We start from the raw sequence: 10,795 nt of genomic DNA, 5'->3' as shown, positions 1-10,795 counted from the left end.
TATCTTGCGCACATGTGTGCATATATAATTAAAAACGACTATTTACTTGTTGGTGGTGCATAAGAAGTATTTTTAAATATCTCTCTAAGAAAAACGAAGCTTAATAAAAAATGTTTTATTATAATTGTAACAAATGATAAGGTTGAATGCAATGCAAGTAGCTAAATCCTTCAAAAAATGCCAGTAGCTAATGAATTTACTGAATAATAGATAAGGGTAGAAAAAATTAATTAATAAATCTTATTTATCAGGAGTTCAAATTCTTACCTCTGATATTAATAGTTGACTATTTGAATTACTTGTTGCCGATACATAAGAAGCTTTTTAATCAAGAATGTTTTATTTTAATCATAACAAATGATAAAATGTTTTATTATAATTATAACAAATGATAATGTTGAATGCAAGTAGCTAATGAAGTTACTGAATAATAGATGGATAGAAAGATTTAATAAAGCTTATTCATCAGGAGTTAAAACTATTTACCGATGATGTTAGGATGTTTTAGAAATCAATATTGAGTTTCATTGGTCTTGAAAATAATAAAATTATATCTTTTATATTTGGTCTTAAAAAAAGCATTAGCAAGTTAAATAATAAACTTCAGACTTAATTTTAATTAAGAATTATGATGTATATATAATTAATGAGATTAAAGAATTGTATGATAAATAATTTTCTAATGATTTTTTTTCTATCAAAATTACTACTATATTTTTTTTTCTAAGCATATAATCATATATAAGATAAATATTTTTCTTCTTACATGATTTATTATATAATAAAAAAGTTAATAAAGATTTAAAACTTAAATCACTTAATTAAGAAATACAAAAACACAAATCAGTCACTTTTTGAACCATTGTTGGTAAATCACCCCTATATAAGCGTAATCTAGCCCGTCAAATATGAATCTAACTTTATATTTACACTCCCTTCGTACTCTCTCACCAAATTGAGCATTGTGGATGCAACAGAGGATCCATGCTTCGCCAGACAAAGATTGTCCTAGCCTAGTTCATGCCTTCTTGATATTTTAAATTAAGGAATAAATGTAAGAATATTTGTGTATGAGTTTAAAAGAATTTGTATACCAAGGAATTGAGTATAAATTATATGAGTGAAAATTATCTTAAACATTAAAAGAAGATGCTTGAATTATGCTGGAGTTAATCACATGAACAATAGGTGAAGTCTATGCTTTAACTATCTTTGTCATTATTCGATTTTCTAGATTTGAATTTTAAGTTTCCTTATTCTTGTTTTTGGGAAATTCTATTTTTCTTTTTCAGTAATCATATAAAATAATAGCACACACTAAATTTTTTAGAGTGCCCCCATTAATTAATTTGATTAAGTAAAATAATGAGAAAAATTCATTCCTCATGATATAACATACTCTATTCAAGTATTTATCATTTAATTGCTTGATACACTTGTGAAAAAGTTTGTGATATGTTATTCTCTAACTTTATTGGTTTTCACTCATTAATAATTGAAATTCTGTTTATTTTTAAAAATGACATAATGGTTTAATAGTTTTGATTGCATTTCCATTTCTACCCCCAAACACCTCAATTATCATCTCTTTTAGTTGGGGCAATTTTTGTCCCATTTGGGTGATCTGACCCTTAAATGCTTGCTGATTGTTGCTTATAAGAGTTAATTTTGATTTAAAATGATTAAGGAATGAAATGGTGTCTGATTAATTTGTTGGAGTTTAATTTCACTTCATTCTCCAGATTTGTTCTAAAAAAGGTTAAAATTATATCAATTCAGAAATACAAAGCATTGAAAGAAGTCTCTGTCGATAACAGATGTCCTTTCACTCCTTTGCTATTTTTGTATAGACATGATGTCGGTATCATTCAAATCCATGATATTCGGTGCCTAAAAATTGAAACAAAAATAAATAAAAGAAAGAAATAGGAAATATCCATCAAGGTTTAGTGTTTATTCACTTTATTGGTTGGGATATACACTGATACCGTGGAAAACACAGATAAGTGCAGGCCATCTTTCCCTAACCAAAGCAAAAACTTATTATTGGTTCTTGGTCCATAGTCCATACGTGGATATTTCGTTATGATTTGAAAGATTAAAGATGACATAGCATGAACTTTATTTTTCTTTATCATTAACTCTCTTTCTGTTTTGGTTCAACAAAACATTTTTTATTCCTCACTTAGTAGGCAAATAAGATATTATACACATAAAAAGTCGAGACTTTTTTAATGATATATTTTATACATATATCTAAAAATAAACTGAGGATTACTTCATGAAAAACTAAATCCCTTTCACTGGTTAATTAGGAATGAAAATGAGAGAATATTTAATTACAATAAGGTTTAGTCATTGTAAAGTGTATTTTTTTTATATAAAAAAAAGGTTCTATTTTTTCCTATTCATGTTCACGAACCAAAGATTTAGACATTCTAACCATCACCCATTCTTATCTCATCTATAATAGGATATGATACTTTATCATAAAACTAATTAAATGGAATGAATGAGATATGTAGCATTCCAATTTAATTTGTAGGCCATTTAACTTTTCCAACTCACTCTTACTATTAGGGCTCCAATTCAAAGCATTATATTTGCCAGTTAGAATATGATATTTGTCAGTCAATTAACTTTTTTTTAGAGTATCAGTCAATCAATTAGCTTAAAAAACAGTAATTAGTTGAAACAATGAAACTCAATTCCACCGGTTCTAGTATGTAGGATTTCAATGTAATAGTAAATAAATAAAAGTGAAAGAAGTAAATTGCAATTAGATTTCTGGTACCCCTCCAAAGGCGCAGTTTTTTTTTTTGTTAAGTTCCTATATCTTTAGTAAGTCGGAGTTTGCTAAAAGGATGTTATTTTCATGAATCAATGAATCATGATATAACGTAAATAAGGTTGTAATAGTTATCATTGAAAATGGAAAATATGGTCCATTTTTATGATTAATATGTAAGATTAAGCAAAATACTTCAACATTCGTTTCATTATGTTTTATTAATTTAAATTTTGTTGGGGGATGTCTTTGTACCCACGCAAGCCGTTTAGATGAGGCCTACGGGTCCCAATCTAATTGATCAATTAGATAACTAATGCAATCCGTGAGTTCATTTTTAGCTTAAGTCGCCAAATTTGAAAATTTCAATAAAACTTTTTACTAGGAGCTATTTGCCCCATAATTTAGACTATTTTTCAACAATAAGTGGACCAACATTGGCAATCTTTTGCGTATATTATTCTTATTCACGTGGTTTTTTTTAATCAAATTTCTGGATCATGTCATGTGTTCGAAGTATGGGACTCATTAGCCTCCTGAATTGCAAAGTTGATCGAAGAACAATGACATTTTTTAAGCTCTACCTTTTGTTTAATATTCTAGATGGTTGATAATCTTTTGATCAGAATAAGGACGGGAAATTGAGATTAAGAAGGAGCAATTGTGAGGGCTTCCAACAGAAAACAATGACATTTTTCGATCCCTTCTTTTGTTTCACATTTCAAATAGCTATGGTTCTTCGGTCAGAAAAGGGGGAAGAAATTGGGATTGGGAAGAGCAATTAATTAAGGACTCCCACCAGTGATTAACTTTAAAAAGTGAGTTTTGCTTTGATGTTCCTTCCTAGAAAGATAGTCTAGCTTTGAATTTAAAACCCTTTTATTTTCGTTTTGTTTACTTCTTTGCGCTTTTGCCTGATCAACAATACATCATAATAAATGGTCCCATCTTCGCATCCAACCTTCATTTAATTGTCATATACTCTAGCACCTTTCTCATTAACTTTCAAATTACACAAATACTTATAATGTAACCCATTAGCACAAATATTTTATGGGAAAACATAAATAAATTTAATATATTTGCTACAAAGCATTCTATCAATTGAACTTTGATAAATAAATTAGTTTATTAATATATTGTACGTGCACATAAAAAATTGATGATAGGAAGAAGTGCCTAAATTTTTTTAAGATAGATATTAAGATATATTTAAGATATTGATTTTTTTTAACACATTTTTTTTACACAGGATCATGAATATTAAATCTTTGATCATGCATTTAAAAGATAAAATTATTTATCAATCATATGATACTATCTATGTTAATTTGTATTTTTGGATATTTTAATGGATCTACATTCAAATATTATCGTCAACAAGAGCAAAAGTGTGATGGTATATATTTCCATTGAGCTGGCATATATGTACTAAATAAATTCTATAATGGCAGTCCAAATTAGGTTAATTATATTAGCAGTGGGGGGTGGGGGAGGGAGAGGTATCTGCTCAATTATAACCAGTAGGGCCAAATGAGAGACACTGAAAAACTTATGGTGTAGTGCAGTGGAGACTTGACTAAAGCAAAAGCAATTTGTTGGAGGGCCAAAGCACAACATTCACCAAGGTAGCCATAGATTCCTTTTATAAAAGAGATGTGGAAATGTAGATACTATTTTGGAAAGTACATATGGGAACAAATTTTTGAAATGTCATCACATTATATTATTTTACAAAACATAGGGTGCTATCGCTATGGCAATTAGTCGGTGAGTGGCGGTGCAGCCATGACCCCAAAAGCCAAATTCATCCTTGTTGGACCCTAACAAAAACAACTAGTTTTCGGCTTCTTAAGGCCACCTTTCTCTTTCTAAGGTTTAATTGGATTACCTAACTAGTGAGTTATTTCATTGTTCATCCAACATGAAATTTATGGGAAAGAGAACAAAAATACAATAAAAACTCAAATAATTGAATAAATTATTTGAGGCAAGTTCATTTTAACATAGAAATTCACGAATTAGAAGTAGAGAAAAAGATTTTTTTTATTAGAATATGTCAATAGTGTAAAAGAATTGCAATATTCATCTAATTTTGAATTGTCATATAATTGAAATTATATTTATATTAATTTCTAATATGTCGATGGTGTAAAAACAAATATACAAGTAGTGTATCAAAATTAAACTAAAAAAAGGTTATGAACCTAAAATAAGCTAACTTATTTAGGGGGATAACAACAAACTTTTTTCTAATATGTTGTCCATCTGTTGAAGTTAATTATCAACTTTCTCTAAAAAGGTGTTACCCCTGTGAAATAAAATTGCCACACAAGAGGCTTGTCGACAAAGTAAAATAAATGAAATTTAACTTTTAAGCAGCTATGTTACAAAACAGAGTTTGATTTTATACATGATTTCATTGGTTGGAAGGAGGGTATATTAATATATTCATATAAAGAAAACAAAGTTTCTTAGGAAGCATACCCACATAATGACTCAAGCATCTGCAGCTATAACAGGTCCCACTCCTTACTTTGGGTCTGGTCCACCAGCTCATGTGTGTGGTTTGGTGGGCCGTTCCATTTTGTTGCCTCAATAGAAAAATTGAAGAGGAGCTGGCAGCAGGATTATCAAAATATTTTTCAGCAACAGAAAATTCTAGACCATGAAAAAACTCATTACAAACTCAAACTATCCAGATCCCAAAACACTAATCCACATAAAGCAGTGATTACAGAAGGACAGTTTCACATTTTCTGTCTGAAAAATTCTTCAGTTTCACAACAATATTAAGTTACAAATGTAAAATTGCCAAGATGGTATAATACAATTAATTGATAAATAATCATGTTTTGTAAACGTAGATGTTCAATATCTTGGTCTATAAATACAAAATAATATATGTTAAAAAATATTAACTTCTTAAATGAATATCAGTATTTTTATTATTTTTTAGCTCTTAATTAATTTGTATAATGAAACTATTTAACTGTTAAATTGTCATGCTTCATTTTGTCAAAAAGAACTCCATAAACAATCCTTAGAAGAAAAAAATACATAAAATTCTTTGATTTTCTTTGACTCAAGAACATTTCATTTCCCCCCCCTTGCCTTAGTCCTCCTTGGTTATCATTCCATTCAATTCAAACCGCCTATTTCTCACTCAGTCTAAATAAAACCACTTGCTATCTACTTCTCTTCTACTCTCTCTCTCTCTCATATACATTACACACCCAAAATACAGTTTTGACATCTTGTCTGAAAACTCTCTTTCCCTTTAAACCTTTTTTCTCTGTCTCTCGTTCCAACACTTGCTTAGGTTCCAATCTGATATTCCAGGTAAAACCTTTCTTTGTACATATAAAAAAAAAAAACAAAAAAACAAAAAAAAACAGAATACCAACCATGGCTGCCAACAAGTTTGCAACCATGTTACATAGAAACACCAACAAAATCACCCTTGTTCTAGTCTATGCCATCCTAGAATGGATTCTGATCATCCTCCTCCTCCTCAATTCTCTCTTCTCTTATCTAATCATAAAGTTTGCCGATTACTTTGGCCTCAAAAGGCCTTGCATATGGTGCACCAGAATCGATCACATCTTAGAGCCTGGGAAGTACAAGAGTTCTTGCAAAGATCTTGTGTGTGAAGCTCATGCCTCTGAGATTTCAAAACTTGGATTCTGCTCCAATCACCACAAACTGGCTGAGTCACAAGACATGTGTGAGGATTGCTCATCCTCATCACAACCAGATTATGTCAAACTCTCCCAGAGTTTTGGTTTCTTTCCATGGATGAAGCAGATAGGTATGATTCAGGGTGAGGGTGCGGATGCTGGTGACAAGGCAATTGTGAAGGTGGAAGAGGCTTTGAGGTGTTCTTGCTGTGGTGTCAACTTGTACAACAGATTCTACCCTCCTTGCATTTTGATCAAGCCTTCTCTCAATGTTTTGGAGTATGACCAGAAGCAGAATTCGGTGACGGAGCGCGGCGTTGGTTTGGAGATTGATGAAGATCACACCGGATCTGATATTGTGCTTGATCATCATCATGATGAAAAGGAGAGTGAAGAAAACAAGGGAAGCCACATGGTGTTTGAGGTTGATCAGGGTTTGGATAGAAAAGATGAGGAGGCAGAGAAGAGTTGTGATTGTTCTGTGTGTGATGCTAGTGTGGAGATACTGTGTGATGAAATTTGCAAGTTGGATTTGGGTGTGGAGAAAGGAAAAGAAACAATTGAAGAGGAAAGTTTGAATGTCCCTAATCCTAAGGTTGATGATGGTGATGATGATGTTGTTGTTGCTGATGATGATGATCAAGCTTGTGAGAAATCCAGTGCTCAAGTTGATTGCACTAGAGAGATAACTGTGGAGACTCCACCCATACATCTTGAATTTTTCATTCATGGTGATGATTGCAGATTGATTCCTATTGAATTGGTTGACTCCCCTGCCCCAGAAAACAGGAATCAAAGCAGATATAAGTTGGGAGGTGAAGACCTCAACAGCAATGAAGATTTTATTCTGGACTTTGATAAGAGTGCTGATGCAGAAGCTGAACCGGTTGTTGAGAATTGGCACATTTCTGGGGATGTTGTGGCAGAATTTCCAACACAAGGGAATGAAAATGTTTCCAAGTCCAATGGGGGTGAATCAGTTCAATTAAGGACCAGAGGCCAGTCTTCAGAGTTGTTACAAGTAGAAGAAGAAAGTTTGGAGCAGAATTGTGAAGATGTGAGATTTGTTCAAACCGCTGATGACTTGACCAATGATGATAATGTTGAAGCCAACATGGAAAGAAGAGTTGCAGAACTATGTTCAGATGTTTCTCTAGGTTCTAATTATTTTCCTCCTCAATAAGTCTTTTCAGTTCTTATACCTTTTTCTTCTGGATTTTCTATGAGCAATGATCTCTAATACTTTCTTAATTACTGCAGCATCTGAAGATGCATCACAAATGCAAGGTGAGGAATATGAAGCAGAAGTCTCAATAGGGACTGAAATTCCTGATCAGGAGCAAATGGATGAGTATGAAAGCCAAGATGTTCTTTTGTATACAAACCAACAAATACAAGAAGATGCATCTACTAGCGCAGTCAGATTTAATGTGCAAGATGAAATTGGTAAGCCTAAACTTCTTATCTTCCCTTTTCCTTAAGTCCACCCTTAAAACTTTTTAATAAATCACTTCTTTTTATTGCAATTTATAACTAGGTGATGACAAAGGTGAAGATTTTGTAGAATTTAAAACCATGTCACTTGAAGTGAAAATGCCAACAGTAAATAACCATTTGCCATCTTTATTGGAGCTTAATGAGAATGAGGAAGAAAAGGTTCCTTACACACCCACTTCTTTGGAGAGTCTACATCAGCTACACAAGAAACTACTTCTCCTTGAGAGGAAAGAATCAGGAACAGAAGAGTCATTGGATGGAAGTGTGATAAGTGATATAGAAGGTGGTGAGGTAACAATTGATAAGTTAAAATCAGCATTGAAATCTGAAAGGAAAGCCTTAAGTACTCTATATGCAGAACTTGAAGAAGAGAGAAGTGCATCTGCTATAGCAGCCAATCAAACAATGGCAATGATAAATAGGCTTCAAGAAGAGAAAGCAGCAATGCAGATGGAAGCCTTGCAGTATCAAAGAATGATGGAAGAACAATCTGAGTATGATCAGGAGGCTTTGCAACTCTTGAATGAGCTCATGATGAAGAGGGAGAAAGAGAAGCTAGAGCTAGAAAAGGAGCTTGAAGTATATAGAAAGAAGGTTCATGAATATGAGGTAAGAGAAAAGATGATGATGTCAAGAAGAGATGGTAGCATGAGAAGCAGAACTTCATCTCCCTCTTGTAGCAATGCTGAAGATAGTGATGGATTGTCCATTGACTTGAATCACGGAGCAAAGGAGGAAAACGGGTTTTATAGTCATCAAGATCAAGAATGCAGCAACCAGAACACCCCCGTGGACGCGGTCTTATATTTAGAGGAATCATTGGCGAACTTTGAGGAAGAGAGGTTACAAATTCTAGAACAGCTCAAGGTATTGGAAGAAAAGCTAGTTATATTGAATTATGAGGAAGATCGCTGCTCTGACGATGCTAAATTAGTAGAACATCTTTGTGAAGAGAATGGAAATGGATACCATCATGATCATGATGATCACAATGGTCAAGTAAATGGATTTTCAAATGGTCATGCAAAGAAAATAAATGGAAAGCATCAAGGGAGGAAACTCATGGGTGCAAAAGGAAAGAGGCTTCTTCCTCTTTTTGATGCAATGAGTTCAGAAGCAGAAGATGTAGAGTTGAGTGGAGACGAGTTAGATTTCCCTCACTTGCAAAACAATTCAGTTGAAAAGGTTAATCCGGATAAGAAAAATATTGCTTTAGAGGATGAGGTCGATAATTTTTACGAGAGACTACAGGTGCTGGAGGCAGATAGAGAGTTTCTAAAGCATTGCATCAGCTCATTGAGAAAAGGGGATAAAGGGTTACATCTTCTCCAAGAAATTTTACAACATCTTCGCGAACTGAGGAGTGTAGAACTCAGGGTCAAGAACATGGGAGATCTTGCAGTATAAGAAGTCTACATGCTCAACTATGCCAAAGAGATGATAGGTAAAAATAATGCTAATCTTGCTCTATTAGAAATTATTTATATTTCTCAATCATAATATCATTTATTTATGAGTAAATAGTATATGCAACCATTATATACAGTAAGTTTATTGAGTTTTATACATCTTAAAAGTTATATCAATGATGATTTCTGATTAATCAACAATATAAATTTAACACCGACGATGCATAGAAGCTAAATTCATTATTTATGTACTTATTATGTAGATTTGTTACATTGGAGTTGATCTACAAGCTGCAAATGAAGCATGCATGAGCATCACTGTGGTCTACATATAATGGAGGACACCAAATGCATGACTTCAATTTTAACAAAAAAAAGGTTAGTGGGATTTCCCTGATGGAGAGGGGAGAATCCAATGGTGGACAAGAAAACTGAAGTCTACCATTCTCTTTTCTTTGTTTCTTTTGTCCAAGTCCAAGTAAGCCCAAATTTTTGGTGGGTTGTGTCCATCATTACCTTTTGTGGGAAAAGGAGGATGATGAGTATATGTGTGTGTAGGCTAGTGAGGTGAAGCCACCCTGTCCACTTGTATTTTGTGAGAGCATAGACCTGGCTTGCAAAGCTGGAGAGATCCCAAAAAGATTCCAGTGCCAGGTAAAATAGCACTAGTTTAGACAGACAGAATTAGGGCCACTAGTTTTGTCATTTCTTTTCTTTTTGGTTAGAGTGAAAGATTGAGGTAAGTAGCCTCTTTCTTCTCTCTTTCTCTTATTTTTTTGGCATTCTTGCATCATCCTATGAGATTTGTTTATTTCTGAGGGGGGAAAGCTGAGTCACTTGTATACTACATGTATTCATTTGTAATTATATAAAAAAAAAAAGTGAGTGTTTGTTTATATATACTGCTTGGAAATAATTAACTTTGCTTATTGTTATTTTTTAAAGCTTGTGACTGAGATAGATGTTTTATAAACAACTAAATATAGTGAATGGAGTATTTATATTTGATTGTTTAAAGCTTACGCTGCTTTCACATTGGAATATTTGATTGTGCTTTAAGCAAAATGCAACTTCTTGTTAGATTAGATTGAAAACAATAGAACTAAAGTAAAATAATAAGATTAGTAAGTTATATTATGCTGCGCTGAAAACAATAGAAGGATGGCACAAAGATACAAGGTACAGACAGAAGCGTATTTATTTACTGATAAGGTGAGAACGGTTTCTAATAATAATGCTTTAAAAAGTATGAACAGCGACGCAACAATTGCCACCAAAGCAAGAAATTTCATCAGTCATGTCACCCTTGGATTTATTCATGAAAAAATGGCTCATGAAGGATTGAAGATGACAACACGCTGCAAAGTGCCTCAGAAAAACAGGACATTAATTTAATGTATATAGTTTGATATTTATTATCT

General features: G+C 32.7%; 1 protein-coding gene across 1 annotated transcript; it reads left to right on the top strand.

The window, feature by feature from the left end:
• The first annotated feature begins 5,810 nt into the window (after positions 1-5,810).
• On the top strand, positions 5,811-10,270 carry LOC100796290 (myosin-binding protein 2). Its single transcript, XM_006585018.3, has 4 exons — positions 5,811-7,625; positions 7,729-7,914; positions 8,006-9,409; positions 9,638-10,270. Exons 1-3 carry the CDS (start codon positions 6,197-6,199, stop codon positions 9,370-9,372), a joined length of 2,982 nt encoding a protein of 993 aa, XP_006585081.1. The 5' UTR covers positions 5,811-6,196; the 3' UTR covers positions 9,373-9,409; positions 9,638-10,270.
• Positions 10,271-10,795: the final 525 nt, after the last annotated feature.

This window comes from Glycine max, chromosome 8, assembly GCF_000004515.6.
Source record: "Glycine max cultivar Williams 82 chromosome 8, Glycine_max_v4.0, whole genome shotgun sequence".
Classification (NCBI taxonomy): domain Eukaryota; kingdom Viridiplantae; phylum Streptophyta; class Magnoliopsida; order Fabales; family Fabaceae; genus Glycine; species Glycine max.
This window is presented reverse-complemented; position numbering and strand designations above follow the sequence as displayed.

What these genes read in the sequence shown, in the direction of transcription:
- LOC100796290 (XM_006585018.3), top strand. Translation starts at nt 6,197, where the DNA reads ATGGCTGCCAACAAGTTTGCAACCATGTTACATAGAAACACCAACAAA. An exon ending in ATGTTCAGATGTTTCTCTAG is followed by an intron (nt 7,626 to 7,728) that starts GTTCTAATTATT and finishes TAATTACTGCAG; the next exon opens with CATCTGAAGATGCATCACAA. An exon ending in TAATGTGCAAGATGAAATTG is followed by an intron (nt 7,915 to 8,005) that starts GTAAGCCTAAAC and finishes ATTTATAACTAG; the next exon opens with GTGATGACAAAGGTGAAGAT.